At 52.3% G+C, this 21,292-nt stretch overlaps 5 protein-coding genes across 5 annotated transcripts; 4 read left to right on the top strand and 1 right to left on the bottom strand.

The window, feature by feature from the left end:
* Positions 1–1,605: 1,605 nt before the first annotated feature.
* Positions 1,606–8,882, top strand: PG997_005037 (adenylate cyclase; the record flags this gene model as incomplete). The annotated part of the gene is made up of 6 exons (XM_066809352.1): positions 1,606–1,796; positions 2,353–2,720; positions 2,977–3,265; positions 3,337–5,569; positions 5,694–8,609; positions 8,679–8,882. The coding sequence occupies 6 exons, from the start codon at positions 1,606–1,608 to the stop codon at positions 8,880–8,882; spliced, it is 6,201 nt and encodes a 2,066-aa protein (XP_066672970.1).
* Positions 8,883–10,107: 1,225 nt separating this feature from the next.
* Positions 10,108–10,905, top strand: PG997_005038 (uncharacterized protein; the record flags this gene model as incomplete). Its single annotated transcript, XM_066809353.1, has 1 exon — positions 10,108–10,905. One exon carries the CDS (start codon positions 10,108–10,110, stop codon positions 10,903–10,905), a length of 798 nt encoding a protein of 265 aa, XP_066672971.1.
* Positions 10,906–11,563: 658 nt separating this feature from the next.
* On the top strand, positions 11,564–12,283 carry PG997_005039 (uncharacterized protein; the record flags this gene model as incomplete). The annotated part of the gene is made up of 1 exon (XM_066809354.1): positions 11,564–12,283. One exon carries the CDS (start codon positions 11,564–11,566, stop codon positions 12,281–12,283), a length of 720 nt encoding a protein of 239 aa, XP_066672972.1.
* A 1,421-nt stretch (positions 12,284–13,704) lies between these two features.
* Positions 13,705–14,619, bottom strand: PG997_005040 (translation initiation factor eIF3 subunit; the record flags this gene model as incomplete). Its single annotated transcript, XM_066809355.1, has 2 exons — positions 13,705–14,418; positions 14,479–14,619. 2 exons carry the CDS (start codon positions 14,617–14,619, stop codon positions 13,705–13,707), a joined length of 855 nt encoding a protein of 284 aa, XP_066672973.1.
* Positions 14,620–18,637: 4,018 nt separating this feature from the next.
* PG997_005041 (Alternative oxidase) lies at positions 18,638–19,974 on the top strand (the record flags this gene model as incomplete). Its single annotated transcript, XM_066809356.1, has 3 exons — positions 18,638–18,673; positions 19,020–19,483; positions 19,545–19,974. 3 exons carry the CDS (start codon positions 18,638–18,640, stop codon positions 19,972–19,974), a joined length of 930 nt encoding a protein of 309 aa, XP_066672974.1.
* Between the last annotated feature and the right edge of the window lie 1,318 nt (positions 19,975–21,292).

Raw genomic sequence — 21,292 nt, forward strand, 5'->3', positions numbered from 1 at the left:
GTTGACTGAAGAGCATCTGGACTCCGGAGTCGCATTGAACTTCTTGACAGCAGGAGCTGCATCGACATCCGCATGCAACAAGTTTGGTTCAAGCTTTTCCGGAGAGGGTCCCAGCCTCCCGTTGGCTTAAGACTTTTTGGGTTTACGTTTACCGTTGGACAGAATTGTGACGGAACCCAGGCGCCAGGTGCGAGGCAAGGCGCCTCTTAGACTCTCGGACTCCATCCTAGTAGTGGGCACATATTCATCTGCCTTGGAATAATAGAGTTTCGTATCCTTTGAACATGACCGACCCATCCAAGTCGCGTTGATTTGATAGATGCCACTGCAGTCAACCCGGTGAGCCGACAAATTTTCTCTCTCTGATCGTCTCCCAGGGCTGATCGCCCGCAACACTTGGAAGCCATTGCACCTCGCGCATCCACCCCTGCACACCAGTTTGCAATGGACATAGGTTAAGGTGGATTGGTGACATTTGTGGGTGAACATGCCCCTCCATCCAATTGGCCTCCATGGGTCTCGACGCTCGTCAGCTTGGTGGTACCTCGCCAGCAGCACCAATCAGACGCCTTCCCGGACGCCTCTCATCGAAGTTCCAATCTGCGAAATCCCACTGCGCAACGAGACCTGCCTCCCACCTCATAGGCTGGCTAGGCTTCAAGAGACGGGACGCCAACAAGTCTACGTTGAGGCAAAGCGCAAAGCATAGATGGGACGGACAACCAACCAACACACGACGAGCCTGGGTGCGAATGCTTGTCTCGAGCGGCCTGGGTGTGGTTTCTTGTGTCCCAACGTAGGATAGCTAGCTATTTGATGTCAGTATGTAGCATCTATAGACAAGCTGTAGGTATATCTCATGCAGGCGTCTCCATTCACAAGTATACCTACAGAGTCGCGCCGGGTCAAAAGATCAACCACTAGGTTGTAATTGTCTTAGTTGTCATGTGTACATTATCCAACCCCGTACCAATCATGCCCCCATATATGGTTTATCTAGACCGAATCAATTTAATTGCTCAAGTCACTCAAATCTACTGAGGAGCTAAAAGCGCAAAAGCGCTGGAGGTGCATTTGCTGTATGTTAGGTAGAGAGAGGTACAGGGCATATACCAACAGCAAACTTCTGTCTGCTGTTGCGCTTGCACACATCACTTCCCAAAAGCCGGCCTCCATGCCTATCACTACTACCACCACCACCGCCACTACCACCACCACCACCACTACTACATTACTAACCTTACATGCCTTCACATTAGTGTAACCCAGCTGCTCGCTCGTCGCATTTACATACCTCACACTTGCCCGCCGTCCACACTCACCCTACATAACTACTTACTTAGTTACCCAAGGCCATATTGTCTAGCCGCCGCTTATTGTGCAAAACTCACCTCACCTCACCCACCACACACACCCACGCTCACCCACAACAGTTCCCAGCGATTGATTGCGCGCGACATTCGCCCACGACACCAATTCCCCGGAGCGATGACTCTAGCTAGCCCGAACCGCCCTCACTACCATTGATGGCGTCTCCTTCCTAGTGGAGCCCCCCCATGAGGTTTTGGCGACACGGTCTGAGAGTCTGGTCCCAGTCCGACGACAATGACGAGAGATGATAGCCAGGCGCGAATCACCTCGTTCGCGAGCTCCAGCAGCGGGCGATCGAGCATGACGCTGAGGGCCGGTGCAGGAAATGAATCGCCCGCCCCCAGTCGTTCGGCATCCGTCTCAGCAGTCTCCAAGAAGGCCACGCCGAAACCGTTGCGAGTTAATGAGAATGGCAAGACCATCAGGTGGGTCAATTGTGTTTCCTTTGCGCTACAGTCCAGTACACCACCATCTCCAGTCTTTCGGGGGGCCCTGTGTCCATGCCTAGTAGGTTCATGTCTGTGTCGAGTCTACTACGTATTGATTCCCTATATGTCATTTCTGTCAGAAGTAATCAAGGACGGCGCCGTGACTGCTGCTCCTCTTTTTTTCTCTCTTTTCTTTTTGGATGTTACAGTCGCTATTTCCTTGCGCTCGCCACCAGTTCGGGGGAGGATAAGGCGGCCCTTGCATTCTTTCTTCTTCTCCATACCCAAACCCTATATTCCTGGAATTTCCGGCCAAAGGGCCTCTCTGTCTCGCTTACTCTGGACCAATTGCCCATTGCGCCGTTTCATGGACGGACAAAGAAAGAAGAAGCAAACGAGCGTGTTATGATCTACATTATCCCTACGACTGTCAGACGTTTGCGCGCATGAATCATCGACTGGGCCGATGAAGAGCTGCTGGCGCTGCTACTATATACGAGTGTAATGAATGTCCTCAGGAACTGACAGCTTCCCTGCCTCGGCTCCCGTCTAGGCCGTTTAAAGAAGATTCGCAGATCTCGCCGACCTCAACCACCGGAAGCCGTACCACCCTTTCGCCTGCGTCTACGGCCTCGAGCAATTCCTTCTTCGATTCGCGCCGCAGAAGCGACCTCACCAATTACCGTCGCGACCTCGCCGTGTTAGATCCCGCTGGCGGCCGAGTTCCGCAAATACAAAAAGATTCGCCTTCAGCAAGCCCGACACATAATAGCATCCCACCGTGGCTGTCCATGCCGGGCAACGGTGCTGCGACGTCCAATCCGCCCACGGGCTTCTTTGGGACGACCTTCTACAACGACTCGAGCGATGCGCTATCGACGGCCTCGCAATTGTCTCCAGCCTTCCGACAGGGCCCGGGAGGTATTGGGGGTGCAATTTCGCCACGAACAACAAATCCGGGCCAGCCGTCGGGAACGTCAAGTTACGAGTTGCCAGAAGGTGCTTTCAGCGACGACCGAAGACCCTCTGTAGCGAGCACAACCACTGCTAGCAGCCAGGGATCCAAAGCTAGTGGCACTAGAGGTGGATTAAGGAAATTGCAGGGATTCTTTGGGGGAAGAGTTTCCTGGTCGCGATGGATCAGAGACGAGCCTGCCTGCTAATGCCACCTCCAAAGACGGCCAACGTTCCTACTCCTTCAATCGACCGCATCGCGAAAGGAACTACTCAAACGCCACAGACCACACCCGAGACGCGTCGCCGTCTTCGTCACGCCCCCGCACACCCGTTCCATCGAGCGATGTAGTGCCATTTCTTTATCAGGAGGCCAACGATATCGCCAAATACGGCGAAGCACCCGTCCGCGATATGCTCGCCGGACCCGACAAAGAGCGCTATGCGGACAACGCCGCAGGCCAGATACCACCCAAAAAACCTCGTCGTCGTCACGATCCGGTCACTCGATAGTGCACCTACCCGGGCACCACCGGCACAACAAGAGTAATGAGGATGCAAACTCCCTGAGGCCCGTGAACAGTCGAGACGATTCCATCACGGGCAATTACGCTATGAAAGACCGCGCTGGCTCCGCGGGTCAACCCTCGCGGCAGAGAGCCCAAAGCCCAACACCCAGCACAAGCAGCAGGCTTGCTTCGGTCGATGGCCAGACGTCCCCTGGCTCCAGCCATCACCAAGGCAAGCGGGGCATCTTTGACCGATTCCGAGGGCACAAGAAGCAAAAGGATGACACTGCCCCGTCCCGGCTCAGAGAGTTACCACAATCCAGCCGCTCTTTAGTATCTGGTTCTTCGCGTACAGATTTAACGCTGGGAGAGCAGACGCCCTACAATAATAACAACAAACCCTTACCTCCTATTAACCAATTCGACCAATTGCAGGGGGATCAGCAGCAGATACAGTATCAGCAGCAGCAACAGCAACTATTACAACAGCAGCAGCAGCTGATGCTACAACAACAAAGTCCGCAACAGCAGCAACTGCAACAGTCACCAATGTCTCAGCCGCCGTCAACGCAAATGCCACCGAGCTCCCGGCCGTACCAAAATAACCGAAACGCGACCTTCAACAACAAATTCCCCTTTTCCAAGAAGAATCGTGCGCATAGGCCATACGACGACCAAGATGAGTACATTGGGCCGACCGATAGAAATGATCCAGGCAAGGTGTTCCACCTCGACACGAATTTGAGCGACATGGAGGGTATTCTCGCACACCCTCCGCCTCTGACCCCTATGGATCCCACCCTTTTCCTGAAAGAGCCGGAAAGAGCACCCGAGGTTGACCGGTCTCGAGGCGGTGCATGGAATGCACCGGACAGCTGGGCTGTCCGGAAGAATGCCGATGATCAAGCTGCACATGCGGAAGATATAGACCAATCCGTCACCTTGCCTCGACCCGAAGAGAAAAAGGCCAACCATTGCATCCGTGTATTCCGTGCCGATGGAACATTTGCGACCATTCAGTTACCACTCGACTCTACGGTATCCGAGGTCATGGCACACGTCGTTAAGAAGACGTATGTTCAAGATGGCCTCGAAAACTACCACATCGTTCTGAAGAAGCACGATCAGGTCCGAGTACTTGCGGCTGTCGAACGCCCGCTGCTGATTCAAAAGCGTCTGCTGCAGCAGGTTGGCTACGAAGAGAAGGATCGCTTAGAGGATATCGGCCGGGAAGACAACAGTTATCTTTGCCGCTTTCTATTTCTGTCGGCAAGAGACAGTGACTTCACTGTTGCTCCTCATGATCTTGGGCTCGGTAGGACCACCAAGTTCAACCACGTCGACCTCTCTGGGCGTAACCTTATCACGATACCAATCACGCTGTATTCCAAGACCGGCGATATCATCTCGCTCAACCTGTCGCGCAACCTCTCATTGGACCTGCCCCGGGATTTCATCCAGGCGTGCCCTCAGCTTAGGGACATCAAGTTTTCCAGCAACGAGGCCAGGAAATTGCCAATAAGTATAGGAAGAGCGAGCCGGCTCACATACCTTGATGTGTCCAATAACCGCTTGGAAGAAATACAGCATGCCGAACTACATCACCTGAGTGGCTTGCTGAAACTGAGCCTGGCCAACAACCGCCTGAACAACCTTCCTACCTACTTCTCTGGCTTCAGGTCATTGCGGTCACTGAATCTGTCATCGAACTTTCTGGACAAGCTTCCACCGTTCCTTTGCGAACTTGAGAGCTTAGTTGACATTGATGTCAGTTTCAACTCGATTGCAACGCTTCCAGAGGAGATCGGAATGTTGAGGAACCTGGAAAAGTTTGTCATGACGAACAACAGACTGGCCAACACGCTGCCCTCCACTTTCAGCCAGTTAACAAACCTTCGCGAGCTGGATCTAAAGTACAATACTCTCACATCGATCGATGTTATATCAGAATTACCGAAGCTGGAGATCCTTTCAGCCGATCACAACATGATATCACAGTTCATCGGTACCTTTGAGAGGGTGCGAAGCCTCAAACTCAACTCCAACCCCATCACCAAGTTCGATATTTCCAGCCCTGTTCCAACGTTGAAGATGTTGAATCTCTCAAACGCTCAACTCGCCAGCATTGATGGCTCGTTCAACAACATGCCGAACTTGGAGCGACTGGTTTTGGACAGGAACTATTTTGTCTCCCTGCCCAACACCATTGGCAACCTGAGGAAGTTGGAACATTTCAGCATTGCAAACAACTCGGTGGGCGAGTTACCTCCTGAGATTGGCTGCATGAATGAGCTGAGAATCCTAGATGTAAGAGGCAACAATATCCGGAAGCTCCCGAACGAAATTTGGTGGGCAAACAGGCTGGAATTTTTTGAATGCTTCGTCGAACGTGCTTGACGTTTTCCCCAAACCTGCTTCACGTCCGCCACAGGCGCCCGGAGAGCCACAAAACCCGAATGCGTTCACCAATAATAAAGGTGCGAACGGCCTTCTCTCGGCGGGTTCTAGCACGGAGGAGCTTCTTATGCCTGATGGATCCAGGCGGCCAAGCCAAGCATCAAGCACATTGCTCAGCGTGGGTCCGTCGCCGGTTCCTGGCGGGGGAGACCGCAAGAGTTCTGTAGTTTCTGTGTACGGAAAGGGTGGCCGTAAGACATCTGTCGTGTCGCGAAGTACAACGGGTGCGTCGAGTAACACCACGGTCGCTCCTTCAATGGCCTCCAGGAAAGATTCTGGACTTTCTGCAAGGCTAACAAACACCTTTGCTGGGTCGTTGCGCAACCTCTACCTCGCAGACAACCAGCTTGACGATGATGTCTTCGATCAGATCACCTTATTGGGGGAGTTGCGTGTTCTAAACCTGTCCTACAATGACCTCAGCGACATGCCTCAAAGAACCGTCAAGAGTTGGCCGCAGCTTGTTGAACTGTACCTGTCTGGCAACGACATGACTAGTCTGCCGGCAGATGATCTAGAGGAGTACAGCTTGCTCCAGACCCTCCACCTCAACGGCAACAAGTTCACAAACCTGCCGGCCGATTTCTCACGGGCCAAGAAGCTCGCAGTGCTCGACTGTGGAAACAACTCCCTCAAATACAACATCTCCAATGTGCCCTACGACTGGAACTGGAACCTCAACCCCAATTTGCGGTATCTCAATTTGTCCGGCAACAAACGTCTAGAGATCAAGCAGACCGGCTTTGGGACGGGCCTACAGAACCGCGAGCAGTATACCGATTTCAGCAGGCTCCAGAACCTTCGTGTTCTTGGCTTGATGGACGTCACCCTTACGCAACCGAGCATCCCGGACCAGAGCGAGGATAGGCGTGTTCGAACTTCTGGGTCGTTGGCTGGTCACCTTCCTTATGGTATGGCGGACACGCTGGGTAGAAATGAACACTTATCTACAATCGACCTTGTTGTTCCCCGGTTCAACTCATCAGACTCGGAAACCCTTCTGGGACTTTTCGATGGCCAGGCTCTAAGCAGTGGCGGCTCCAAGATCGCCAAGTACCTACATGAGAACTTCGGCCACATCTTTGCCACAGAGCTCAAGGCTCTGAAAACCCGGCAAAACGAGACCCCCAGTGACGCCCTCCGTCGGGCATTCTTGGCTCTGAACAAAGACCTCGTCACCATAGCTTACCAGCACACTGAAGAGCGGCCTTCAACCGCCCATCGTGGGTCTGCAGCCCCTTTGGTCCTAAGCAAGGAAGATCTGAATTCCGGCGGCGTCGCCACAGTTGTCTACCTGCAAGCACAAGAGTTGTACGTCGCCAATGTCGGTGACGCGCAAGCCATGGCCATCCAGTCAGATGGTTCGCACAGGATATTGACAAGGAAGCACGACCCAGCCGAGCCGGCAGAACGTCAACGCATCCGGGATGCTGGCGGATGGGTGTCCCGACAAGGTCGACTCAATGATCTCCTTGAAGTATCGCGAGCATTCGGCTATGTAGACCTGATGCCTGCTGTTCAAGCGGCACCCCACGTCGCCAAGATGAACATCACGCCACAGGACGAAATGGTCTTGATTGCTACAAAGGAACTGTGGGAGTACCTGACGCCTGGTTTGATAGTGGATGTAGCTCGATCTGAGCGAGGTGATCTTATGCGCGCCTCACAAAAGTTGCGCGATCTCGCCATGGCATATGGTTCGAACGGAAAGATCATGGTCATGATGATCAGTGTCTCGGATCTGAAGCGCCGGCAAGAACGGTCCGCACGCCTGCATAGGGGCCAGAGCATGTCACTGTACCCATCCGGCATCCCAGACGACTTCCAATACCCTGCCAAGCGAGGCAAGCGAACCAAGGGAGAGGTCCAAGACTCGACGCTACATCGACTGGAAGCAGAAGTCCCTGCTCCTACTGGAAAGCCATCTATCGTCTTCACTGATATCAAGAACTCGACTAACCTGTGGGAGATGTACCCCTCTGCCATGAGATCGGCCATCAAGCTGCACAACGAAGTAATGCGTCGGCAATTACGCCGGATCGGTGGTTACGAAGTGAAGACTGAAGGTGACGCCTTCATGGTGTCCTTCCCCACCGCGACATCGGCTCTCCTTTGGTGTTTCTCGATACAAACTCAGCTTCTCGAGGTCAACTGGCCATCGGAGATTCTGAATTCCGTCTCGTGCCAAGAAGTTTTCGACAATGATAAGAACCCAATCTTCAAGGGATTGTCAGTCAGAATGGGTATTCATTATGGTGAACCTGTCGCTGAGATAGACCCTGTCACGCGACGTATGGATTACTTCGGTCCCATGGTCAACAAAGCGTCCCGAATCTCGTCGGTTGCCGATGGTGGTCAAATCACGGTGTCGGCCGATTTCATTTCCGAGATTCAGCGCTGCCTAGAAACGTATCAAGAAAAGGGCAACGGGGCTAGCGGTACCGAAGACGCTTTTGACGACGACGCTGTTGCAGCTCAAATCCGTCGCGAGCTCAAATCATTGAGTTCGCAAGGTTTCGAAGTTAAGGAGATGGGCGAGAAGAAGCTGAAGGGTCTTGAGAATCCGGAATACATCTATTCGCTCTATCCCCACTCCCTTGCTGGCCGAATCGAATACCACAACCAGGATGTTCGTGCGGCCGAGGCTCCTGCCCTAAAACCGGCGACGCTCGAAGCCGGCAGTGAGCTCGGATTCGATCCCGAGATGATCTGGTCGCTATGGAAGGTCAGTCTGCGCCTCGAGATGTTATGCAGTACTTTGGAGGAGGTTTCTGGTAGGGGCCTCCAGCCTCCCGAAACGGAGCTCCTGGAGCGGATGAAGCAACGCGGCGGCGAAGTCACCGAACGGTTCTTATTCAATTTTATGGAACACCAAGTAAGCCGTATCGAGGTAAGTTGCATTTGTCCCCCCCACCCCTTTGATATGACTTGTTTGTCAATTACTAACAAATGAAAACAGACTTGCGTCACGACCCTGTCGGTGCGACATATCGCAGCTGGTGGAGGGACGATCACGAAGCTGGATGATCTCAGGACGCCCATGCCAGAAGTTCTGGATGATCTTGCGAAACAACTCAAGCTCCTTGAAATGTACAAGGCCAGATACGGCCCCCTCAGCGATATGGAGGACGAGGGTATCGACACGGAAGAGGAGATGATCTGATTCCGTGCTTGGCTCACGTCGCCATCTGGCTTCTTCGTCACACACGCTCACACCTATGCATATATATACTATACTCAACCTTGGCGGAACCCCTAACCTACGCTCTTCTCCAATTTCTTACATTCTGCATACACTCGTCGTTTTGCCTCTTCGCATTACCATTTTTGCAGCGGACATTCGGATACACCTATATACCTACCGACCTTTGTAATGCGTCACGAAACATTTTTGCTACTGGGAGGCATACCTGCATTTCGAAAGCTTGGGAGGGGGCTGGCTTGTTTTGCCACTGATACCATGGGACATTGGGAGATGGTTCTTGTTTTTCTAGGCGCGTTGTTTATTGCCGCTTGGGCCAGTCATGGAGGCCCGTGTCACCGCCACACCAAAAAACCGCCCATTGGTCTTTCGGGTTGGCAACATTAGGTTACTTTTTTACCACTACTACAACACTATGTAATCCGTGGAGAGGGGGAAGAAGGTAAAAGATATTGCCTATCTCGGCGTTCTGACGGAGGAAAGTCTGGCTGGTTAGACTAGGTAGCGGTGGTGGTGATGGTGGTAGGTGGCAAGCGAGGAGGATTCAAAAGGGGAGACAAAAGGAAGAGACACCCGCGAGACGAGGGCTCTCCTCCTCTCTCTCGGCTCTCTTGATCGAGCACGATATAATCTGGCTTGGCGGGCGGTCGGCGACTTCAAGGTCGAGGAGGCTGTTTATTATCACCCCTTGGTCATCCAGTGTGTGGATCAGCTGGACAAGGGGGAGGCAAGGGAAATGGCGCTCCGTGACATGGAGGGCAACAACGAGACAGGCAGCCGGTCGTCTGCTGGGGTGGCTGGGTCATGTAGATACATAAGGCCACGGGTCACAGTGGCGGGCTATTATGACCGAAGACGTAATTGATCGTATTCAAAGTGAAGTTGCTTATTTGATGTGTGTGCATGTATGTGAACCGCCCTTACTTTACCTTGCCTTGATTGATTACCCTGGATATTTGAGTGTTGCAGACTCATGGCTGCCTGCCTGGTCATAAAACCCTTACCCCCTTTCATTGGCTGGAATGGAGTGCCATTGCATATGTCGGCTTATCAGCCGACAACTGTGGTCGCTCGTTCTTCGCAATTCATCAGCATTCACATTTTATCACCTTCTACTGATAACCTGTAAGCAAACGCAAGATGAGACTGCTAAATACAAGGACGCTCCAACTTAAGAGCTTCATTGATGAGAGGACGGCTCCCCGGTACGCTATCCTGTCACATACATGGGGGGGATGACGAGGTTCTCTTCGAAGACATCAAGAACGGCGACTTGAGCGGCTGGGCTCACAAGAAGGGAGCCCGGAAGGTGCGAAAGAGCGCCGAACAGGCATTCTTCGATGGTCTGGATTGGATATGGATTGACACTCTCTGCATTGACAAGAGCAGCAGCGCTGAGCTTTCTGAAGCTATCAACTCCATGTTCAAATGGTACAATTGCTCCGCGTTATGCTACGCCTATCTCTTTGACGTTCGCGGCAAGAAGGGTAGTAGCATCAAAGGCTGTAGATGGCTCAGCAGGGGCTGGACGTTGCAGGAGCTGATAGCCCCTGAAAGCGTCCACTTCTATGATGAGCATTGGCGCTTTATAGGTACCCGCAACGACTTGGCGGGAGAAATCGAGTCAATCACGGGGATTGACCACGTTTTACTATACAACTACGATGACGAAAATGAGGGCAAATCTGACAGCTCCTTCAGACCGACGCCTTCTCGCCCCAAGACGGCGGTACAGGACATTTTGGCTTCCCTAAGCGTTGCCAGTCGCATGTTCTGGGCTTCGAGTCGTCAAACAACGCGTTCCGAAGATGCTGCCTACTGCCTCATGGGACTCTTCAACGTCAACATGCCCCTGTTGTACGGAGAAGGCAAGAAGTCTTTCGCGCGGCTGCAGGATGAGATAATCAAGGTTTCTACGGATACTTCCATTCTCGCATTCACTGCCTCCACTCGTAGGCTAAGGAGTGTACTGGTAAGCGACTAGTCTGGTCCATATCTTCCTATTTCCGCATACCCGGATGTTGGAGTATGGGGCTTCATTGTAGCATTCCCTACTTCCCCTCCAGAGACATGTGTTTCTCTTACCGAAAGGACACTAATGACATCGAAAGTGAATCAGGCACCGAGCCCTGCAGCCTTCGGTCTCAAGCTACCGGCGGTATGGGAGTGGAACGTCGAGCGTCCACGCATGCTGCTAGAAAACGATCGGATCAGCTTGGAGGTGATTTTGTGTGCCACGTCTTATTGGGAAGACGGGTCTGATGAAACATACGCCAACGAATTTTCGATTTTCGATTATGGTGACCCGGAGGAGGTAAAGAGGTATTATTATGCTGTGCTTCATGGCTCATTCGAAGAGGCCTATCTGGCTCGTCCCGCGATCCTCGTGCGCCGGGAGCATGGCTCTGTGTACAGACGGACGAATCATCATATGCTCTATGGTGTATATACCGGTGCTCTTGCGGAGTATAACCCCAAAGTCGCGCATTCTTCCGAGAGTTGGCCTGGTCTGCGACCACCATTTCAAGGTTGGTAGCTATTCCCATCGCACTATGTTGCTCAAGACGCCCAAGACTCTTCCTCGTCTCCGATAGCTGTTTGAACTTGGCGCGCTATTAGGACGTGTAACGAAGAGTACTAACATGCATACAGTTGTGGTAGGGGATGCAAAACGTGAACGCATTACCCTGGAGCCGGCTCCATGGCTATTTGATTGCCGCCAGACGCGGCAAGCCTTGCGTCTGATGGACACAGACAAGTCTTCCCTGCCTCAAGACGAAGAAGTAACGTATTACGTTACTACATCTTGGCCGCCGCTGCGAGACGGTGTCATATTACATCAGCCATCCGAGCTGGACGAGAGGCCCCGCGCCGACGGTTTCATCGGCCTCTCCCTAAAATCGACGAGCCTCAGGGAGCCGAAGAGGAGAGGGGCTACTATGATAATATCGTGGGGTACCACGCCAAGAAACAAGCCGTTTAGCCGCCCCTGGTGCAAGATCTGGACCCTGCTCGACCTGCAAAACTTGCTATCCAGCCTTGATTTTCCAGATGGCGCGTATGTGCCAAGGGCTCTCCGAGACTTGGCACGAGCCGGTCCGGAACTAAGGGCCCAGGTCGTTTACGACAGCTTCCACGAGCTGGATGGCGACCTGATCCCCTCGGCCAACCAAAATAAGCCCACAGAAACGGTGCTGATAGAAGACCACCAGGCCGGGTCGAAGCTGACGCATAGGCTCACCGTGTCAATCGAAAGTATAACTTTCTTGGAAAGAACCATGTTGGAGATGCGGATAGGAATCGAGAAGATGAAAGACGATACCGGTGGTCAGTCCCAGGAACAGTGTGTTATCCTGGAGTAGAGCAGTCAGTATACACCTGTGGCGACATGACTAGGGAGAAAAGAACAGGGAAGAGGCTGTTGTTACTGTTGTTGTATTCTTTAACGTCTGGGGAGTAGTGAAGCCGCTCCGACCTCCCGGGGGGTATAGGACGTGCTGCCTATCCATCTAGCTATCCAGTTCCAAATAGTCTACATGTGATCTTGAGATCAAAGGTGCATTTTATGCCTACTGCTCGACTTCTATAGCTTTCATCACAGGGAAGAGGTGAGCGAGCGTACGGGCATGTTTCCTAAATTATGAAGTCAAAATGATCCAGGGAGAACACGGACCAGACGATTGGGACTCTATGGCGAGGATGCCATTCTTTTATGTGCTATACAAATCAATTGGAATACTATCAATCTCTATCTACAGACCTATGCCCAGTCTCCGAAAGCCCCATGCTATCCACATGCACCATAGAGAGCATATACCAATATCTGCCCGGCACTTCGAACGGCTGTATAATGGACCAAATGAAGAACTTGCCCTCTAACATATCTGGCAGGTCTTAGACGAAGACTACGACTCAGAACCATGGCTGCTGGGTAGAAGGGCGTACTATTGTAAAGAAGACTAGCAAATGATAGGGCTGCCACACAGCCGTATTATGATGCGCTACATATCATTAATGTTTTGGCGAAGAGCTACCTAAAGATGCTACAACTGGGAAGGTCGAGGTGACTTACCCCTTTTCCATTGGGTTGGTCTATACCTCCGTATTACATGCCTCAGGGAGGCTCGCAACCGTCAACTTGAACTTCAGTTTCTTTCATTTCTTCTTCTTCTTTGATATACCACACATGACGTCTGTCCAGATTTGTGATATTCCAAAAGAGCAGACCGTTCATCACAGTAGGAATGGCCTAGGGACGTTTGCAAAATATATGAGGTAACAGCTCATGTCTATTCTTAACTCTATACGCTCGCCCAAGTCAGACTATGTATTAAAGCAGAAATGCAGAATCGCGCAACCCCCCCAGATGCCCCCGATGCATTCGTCCCACTCAGACTAGCAACGCGAATGCCTAAAACACCTCCATAGCGCAGGTCCTTTTCCCGCGAGCGACGGGTTGCTGGAGCCTACCCCCGCCAGGGGGAGATACCGAAGGCCTTGCGCGTTCGATGGGACTAAAGCCGACTTTAGGTCCCATTTCCTTGGCATGCCCGCATCTATAGCCTGATGAAGTGACTCTCGTGCACGTCTCTGTAAGGCCACACCAGCCATATTGGGCTTAGGCATATGCAGAATCCAAGCGTTTCGGGGGCACAAGTTCACCCCGGAAGCGTCGCTTATAGAGCCCCCATGGAGCAATGTCCAGTGAAAGATAGAACTTGAGGAGCCTTTCACATGAAGTCATCACTGAAAAATATTGTCAGTATTCAAGGTCCTCAGCGGGTTAGGATTGTATAGTGATAACGTACTCGCCGAAGTCGTCCTCATAGGTCGTAGTGTCGGCGGCAGGGTTGGATCTGCCGACCACGACGCTGGTCTTGGTCTTCTGGGCCTTGCTCTTCTTGCCGCTCTTATCGGCAGCCTTCTCCTCCTTCATCTTCTCGTTGCTGAGGGCAGTCAGGGTGCTGGCGATCTTCTTGATCTGGTCGCTAGGCAGATCCTTGGCCAGCTGCTTGGAGAACTCTTGCAGGAACAGAGTGTAGTGCGCCTTCTTGGAGTTGCCGCCAATGATGGGGACGAGAACGTTGCGCATGTTCTCAAACTGCAGCTTGGTTTGCGGGTTCAACAGAGGCAGTGTGCCCAAGTTGACAGTCTTGGTGGGATCCTTGGGGTCAATGGGGATGGCAGCGCCGGCGGTCACAGCCTTGCGGTTGGCACTGACACCAATGCCACCGAAGAGATCGGCGGCGTGGTTCAAGTCAGACTCCAGCTCGGTGCGCTTGAGACGCTCGCGGCGTTCGGCCTCGGTCTCTTCGTCTTCACTGTCACCTTCGGCGAGCTGCTTGGCCCGCTCGGCTCGGAGTTCCTCAATGCGTTGCTTCTTGGACTTCTTGTTGGCAGCGGCCTCAGCGTCGGCCTTGGCCTTAACCTCGGCGGCCTTCTTGGCCTTCTCACGCTCGACTTCGGAGTCCTCGGCAGCATCCCACGACTCTAGCACCTGGAGAAGGGGTTTTAGTATGTCGCAAACCGCATGGGATTGTTATTGGGGCCAGCATACATCGCTATCATCCTCTTCGTCATCGAACTTGCGACGACCAGCGGCAATGGCAGCCGCGGTAGCCGGGGAGCTAGAACTGCTGGAGTCGGACTCCTCCTCTTCGTCTAGAATCCAGGAGAACAGTCGGTCAGCAGAGTCCATACATAGCCGAGAAGCTGCATGATCCAAATGCACCAGAGCTACACAGGGACATCGCGTATCGAGCCATACAGAGAGGCAGCTGAGATCCCTTGTCGAGTCCTGTCCGTCATTCTCTGTTGCAAGCGCCCTGGAGATGCCGACAACGCGACAGAGAAGCACGCAGCGTGATGACAGGATCTCGGCGATGTGGCCATTTGCTCGCGCGTGTGCATACTGTGTGCGCCTTGTACATTTGCGACCATTTGGCTAGGAGGGGTACATGTCGATGTTTAACTTACCCCACTGCTTCTTGGGGGCATTTTGACGGCGAAAGTGGTTTATCGGGGAGAATGCGACGTGGCGATTTTTTTGCTGGATTTGCGAGGAAGAGAACTGGTGTACAGTCTCTGTACCTTTTTATCGGCGTGTAAGGGGAGAAGGAGTCGGTCGGTGTTGTACGAGATTTGGGAGGGAAGAAGAAAACAATGGAATGGTCTGGCTGGTCTTCACGAGCCCTGGGGAAGAATTGTCAGATTTTTGGAGGGGTCGTTCGTCGGTTGGGCACACACACACCCCGCCTAAAAAATTCGTCCACCACCACCCTATCTACGAAAAGGCCGGATCGGATTTCTTCAGGACTAGAAAGACTTTAGCTAGAACAGGGGAAGCCTGAAAGCCACTCCATATGTGCCTGAGCCAATGATACAAGTGACATCACTTTCCTGGACCAGGTTGAACCAATCCCTGCCAAAAGTATGTACACATGTGAATGCATTACCCGGCTCACGAATAACCAAGTGCTGGACAACAACAATTCAGGATGAGCGAGACTGCATGGTGCCCACCAGTAGCCAAACCAAAAATTTGGACTGAAATTGAAGCGAAAGCCGTAGTCATTACGACTTCCCCAGAATGCACATATAAGCAAAATAGGGGTAGCTCGTATATTTTTTCCGACACCACTTCGAATTTCCCCTTGGACATGTTAATCTGATGTCTCTTCTGCTTTGGTATCAAACTCGAGACCATCACTGATGCAAGCAACCCCGCGATACTGCTGGCCCATGGGGGCGGGGCATTCTTTCCCAAGTGTACGGGGCGCCGTTTAAAGGGGGTCTTGCTGGACAAATCGACTATTCTCAGCACCGGAAACGACCTCTGGTTCTTCATCACCCGCAATGAAGTAGTAATCAACTCACGGTTCGAATCTGGAAACAGTCTTCAGTCAACCTAGCGGGAATGGCCTTGTTGGCTGCTTACACCACCTGGATGTAGTCCGCAATCCACGGCGTAACGACTCATTTTAAACCACCGGTATTTCTCCCTTCTTCACTCGCCCCGGCATGTATTTCGACTGGACTCCATGCGCCCATGCTCGCTAGGCTCAGTCGCTTAGAAACGATAGCTCCAAGGCATCCCGGGTCTATGCCGCCATATTCTAGTTGACCGTGGTCCCATCACGGCACCGCTCACCGAAGTAGAAGAACAGCCGTTGGGTTACCGAGTGCGGAACCAGCTGACCCTGACACCATATACTAGTTTGTCCCTGACGAAACTGAGTTCGGGTACCGCAGCTCTACCACTTCAACCAAGAGACGCATACGCAGATCCTCCAAAAACTTGGCCAACACGACGGACCTGACCACCGTGTTCTTATGACCCCTCTCCACGGCCGCGGAGAAGACCCTGCCAGGGTCTGAAATCTCGAGGGCGGTCTTCGAGGCCTTGTACTCCTGGTTTCGCGGATCCAATGGCTGGGCGTCGATGCTGGCTCAGACGCTCCTCCTGGAACAGGCAGGGCCGAACCAGGGCATGGGCCGACTGAAGGTGCCTCACCACATACGGCACCTTCGTCGAGATCCTAAAACGTCCAATACGGCCACCGCGTCGTAGGTAACGGCGGCATGCCCGTCGACCTTTACGAACGCCACCACTACAGCGCCGCCGCCAGTCTTTCTGCTATTGAGTGCTGCGTGGAGGGTTGGGAGAGAGGCAAGGAATAGTTGGTGGCTAAGTTTTCTGGCACCTTTGTTCATATCCCCTTAATGGCGAGAACGCTGCTTTTAGCATTGCTTTCTATGAATGACCAACTGATTCCCGATCTATCCGATTAAGCATTACATCCATTTTAAGACAGCCTAGGTATTATATTCGAATAAATACTTACTTAACCATTATATTTAATAAAATAAACATTATGCCAGTAATATAAACAATTATTAGTCTATACAGTACGGCATAAACGGTGGAAGCAGCGCTGTCGCCATTAAGGGGATAAAAGAATGAAAAGGGCTAAATCTTGCTTGGTTATATATGGATTCTATCTGAATCCTTTCCAAGGCCTGGATATCGGGACAGACGACTGTGTCTCTGCTGCACATAACTCTTCGCCGCATGCCCATGAGCAGCCGTGGCCTTCAACCTATGAGATATTTCATGTAGGTTTCACAAGGAGAATGCCGTTGGCAGCGTTGACCGCCAGATCTTGGCCAAGCGCGCCACACAGCCTCTTGAGCGATGAAATCCTCACTGGTGCCGACATTTTCACCCGCCACCTCCTCGTCGGTTCGCAATCGGTTCGCATCCTGCCCATGCTATGTGCTTGCTACTTACTCAGAATGAGATTGTATAGAAAGGAAGGAGTGTTTCGGCGAGGTCAGCCAGTCCCCTGCTTACGTTAGATGTGTTTGGTCGAATATTGGCTTGGTCAGGGCCTGGGCCTGAGCAAAGCAACCAGTTGAGAGCAGGCCACAAGAGACGCTGCCCGAGATACTCAATGCCTCGTAGCACTGCTGCTATGTAAAGGCTAGGTATATAGCAAGGCTACACTGTGAAGCGGGAAGGTTTCTCTCCTCGTGCTCCGTTTTATGCACAAGACACCGAAGAGCTCCGAATCCACCAAGTGCATGTCCTACCTTTATAACGTGCTCACCTTAGGTATAGCGTAAGAATCTTACAGAGCAGGCGCCAGGTGGGTGACAAAAATAAAAAGACCGCGAACGCATTTAAGCTATTCCAGAAACGATAACACTACCTAAAGAACACTTAAAAATCTTAGAAGAAATTCGTTACGGCTATTCAAGTAAAAGAGTGCATTTCGATGATTTTTTCTGATTTTTAAAAGCGTTGTTTCTGCTGGTGAGTAGTCGTCGAAATAGAGGGACAATTCAGGGGTACTTCGATACACGCCCTTTGCAGTCTTTTTATTTTTGTCACCCACCTACGCCGCCAGCAATGCGTGCAATCATTCATATGGATCACTGCAGCCAGCTGTGCTTATTATATGGAGGCCTAGACTTACAAGGAGAGAGGCAATTGCAGCAATCGGATTGGAGGAGACACAGTCAGCCCCACGCAGGTGGCTTCCAGTCGGGTCATCATCAAGGCCGTGTGACCTCGGAATTGGACAACTCTCTTGAGGAATAAACCCGCGAAGTAGGAAAGAAAAAGAAGAAAAGTACCTACCGGTGTTTGGTTTCACGAGAAATTGGCGACAATAACCAGGCAGGAGCTAGCAGTTTGTTGCCTCAGCTCGCCGACGAAAATGGGCCGGAAGGGGCCTTTGTGTGGGCATTTCCAGCACTTGGGCATTTCCTCCCCGTTAGCTCCCGAGAATCTCAGATTCCAGATCCCGTGGCTGACTCACCACTGTTCCTTCGTATTTTCGAAATAAATGCTTTCAACTTGCAGTTTTTTATATCCAAGATAATTGAAGCAGATAACATGTGGTTGTTGGACTGAGCGAGACGACACGTTCAGAATGACTCGCATCAGGGGTAGAATCCAGTTGCCCGGGAAGGCGGGAACCCAATATAAAAGTTGCGGCTGACCCGAGTTCCCGGAAGCAGTATTACGGCGTTTGCTTGCCCCTGGCGCTTGTGAGGCTAAGACATTGGCAGCGGTCCGACTGCCCCAAACTTCCAGTTTTTTTTCTTACTCTACGAGTCACCAGACCCATTCCTGAATTTCAGCAGTCCGGGTTGACAAGGCGCATGGCATTGGCTTTGCCGATTCAGATTCGTCCAGTACGTATCTCGTCATGGACCACCAAGCTAAGGGCGCCTTTGGCTCTCGTGTAAGACAATATAAATCCCCGGGCACCTCAGGCAACATCCTTTGTTTGCCACCATGATCCCGACCCAGAGTCAACACAAAGACACATCACTCACCTTGATAAACATCCTCATTGCCTTGTTGAGAGCCCACCTCTACAGCATCCCGAACTCTCTACTCTAATTTGTTCCTCATGTTGTCAGCAAGAGTTCAACCAAAGCTCTGTACGCCGAACCAGGCCCTTCAGCTATCCAAGGTCATAGCTCCCCTTCTTCACAACTCCAGCCTTGGGTACAGTGCCGGCCTGAGAGGCACCACAATATGTATCCAGCAGCGAAGTAACTCGAGGGCCTTCTCCACGACCCCAGACCGCAAACTTCGCGACTTCTTCCCCCGTCAAGGAGACGGAGCACATCCGCCAAACACTGCCAGCATGGCCTCATCACGGATACACCGAACAGGAGATGCTCGATGTCGTCCCTGACCACAGACCCCCTCAGACCACGGGCGAGTGGGTGGCCTGGAAGTTCATGCGCTTCTGCCGCTGGGGCATGGACTTCAGCACCGGCATGCAGAAAGAGCAGAAGGTCGACAAGGCCAACCCCACGACGGCCGTAACGGCGCTCAAGCCCCTGACCGAGGCCCAGTGGATGATCCGCTTCCTGTTCCTCGAATCGATAGCCGGCGTCCCCGGCATGGTGGCCGGCATGCTGAGGCACCTCCACAGCATCCGACGGCTCAAGCGTGATAACGGGTGGATCGAAACGCTCCTGGAAGAATCCTACAACGAGCGGATGCACTTGTTGACATTCATGAAGATGTGTGAACCAGGGTTAGTATCTCCTAATAATCTCCTCCCTGGAGTGTTTCTTCGTTTGCTGACAGTGGCCTAGATGGTTCATGAAATCGTTCATCGTCGTAGCCCAGGGCGTCTACTTCAACTCCCTTTTCCTGTCCTACCTTATATCGCCCAAGATCACGCACAGATTCGTCGGCTACCTGGAAGAGGAGGCCGTCCATACCTACACCATGTGCATCAAGCAGATGGACGAGGGACAGCTGCCCAAGTGGACCGACCCCAACTTCAAGATCCCCGAGATTGCCGTCAAGTACTGGCAGATGCCCGAAGGCAAGCGATCGATGCGAGACCTGATCATGTACATCCGGGCCGACGAAGCCTGTCACCGTGGCGTCAACCACACTCTTAGCAACCTCAACCAAAAGGATGACCCGAACCCGTTCGTCAGCGAGTACAAGAGCGGCCGGGCACCACCGCGGCCTGCCATCAGACCGCAAGGATATGAGCGAGCCGAGGTCATGTGATGATGGGATGGCTGCGGAAAACAATAATTAGCTGTTAAGAGACAGCTGGGTGTTGGACTGAAAAGACCCCCGGAATGGGTTGGCTTTCCTTCCCGTCGTCTCGCATTTCTAGAATACGAGGGTGTTGGGGTTAATTTTGCATGGCGTTTTTGGGCGTTTGGGCCGTATCCCTAGATACCTCTCAACTCTGGCGTGATTGTTTTTTCTTGGTTGGCGGGCTTTGCGGGATTCCCAGGCGCCCTCCGATAGACAAACAGATAGACCGAGATATTTTGATCCTCGCAAAGAGTTATTCCTAGAATAGTTTATGCATGACCGGACCTAGGTCCATCAGTCAAGCCAAGGGAGAGAGAAGAATGCGTGATTTGAGAAGGCGATCGTCGCCGAACCTATCGACTCCGCCCGCAATGCCGTAATGCGGTATGACTCGAGGAAACATTTTTTTCGTCCACAAGTTCGCCTAAAGATAACCAACCCCTACGCAGATCGAGCGCTTGAACGTGAGTTGGAAGGGGAACGTATGAATGAGATGACTTCATGGTGCCACGAAGATCGTGGCTCATCATGCCGGCCGCGCTTGTCAAGGTGGTGTTGACAGGTTAGTTCATGTAGGTAGGGGTTGAGATCCAAAAATAGGCATTTTAGCCTTTTTTCACAGCCGCCGACAGCCACAATACCCCACGCAAAATAAACGCGCTGATGTTCGTTGTCGTTCTTGCGTTGCCTTTCAATTAGAAGGGGGAGGAGGGAGGGGGGAGGGCTGTGCTAACGCACACTGTTGCAATGGCCACGAAATCCCATCCCCACACACCAATCCGGCTCGCCGGGCTCCGAGAAGGGAATCGAAACCACCATTGATCGAATAGTACGATACCTCCGGGCTATAGTAGTATTGATAGCTTCTCTTGCGCGGTATAATCTCTCTATTTGCTACACAACCTGCTTTTGCAGATGGGTAGCATCTTGTGCTTGCGTATGCCAGTGAGTGGATGACGTGTATCAGATAGAAGAAAGAACGACATCGTGGATATTCATTTTGCTGTCCGTGAGTCCGTGTGTGTCTGGTATCTGGTGCGAGGGGCAGAAGGAACTTCGGTATCTCTCTCTCCCCAGCTCCTCTAACCCACGGGCCACGCACAAGACAGCCAATCAGTCACTGCATGTCACCACAGCTGCCTCGAAAGAGCAAGTTTCTGTCATCGTGGACACTCCGCCGAGGCCCTGTACACGTTTCGGATGCACTAGATGCACGAGTCGAGCGTACATACGTCGTTGTACCTGACGAGCCTCCTGCTTGCCTGCCCATCCCCATCCCTTG

This window comes from Apiospora hydei (genome assembly GCF_038363865.1).
Source record: "Apiospora hydei strain CBS 114990 chromosome Unknown utg000004l_segment0_segment0, whole genome shotgun sequence".
Taxonomy (NCBI): Eukaryota; Fungi; Ascomycota; class Sordariomycetes; order Amphisphaeriales; family Apiosporaceae; genus Apiospora; species Apiospora hydei.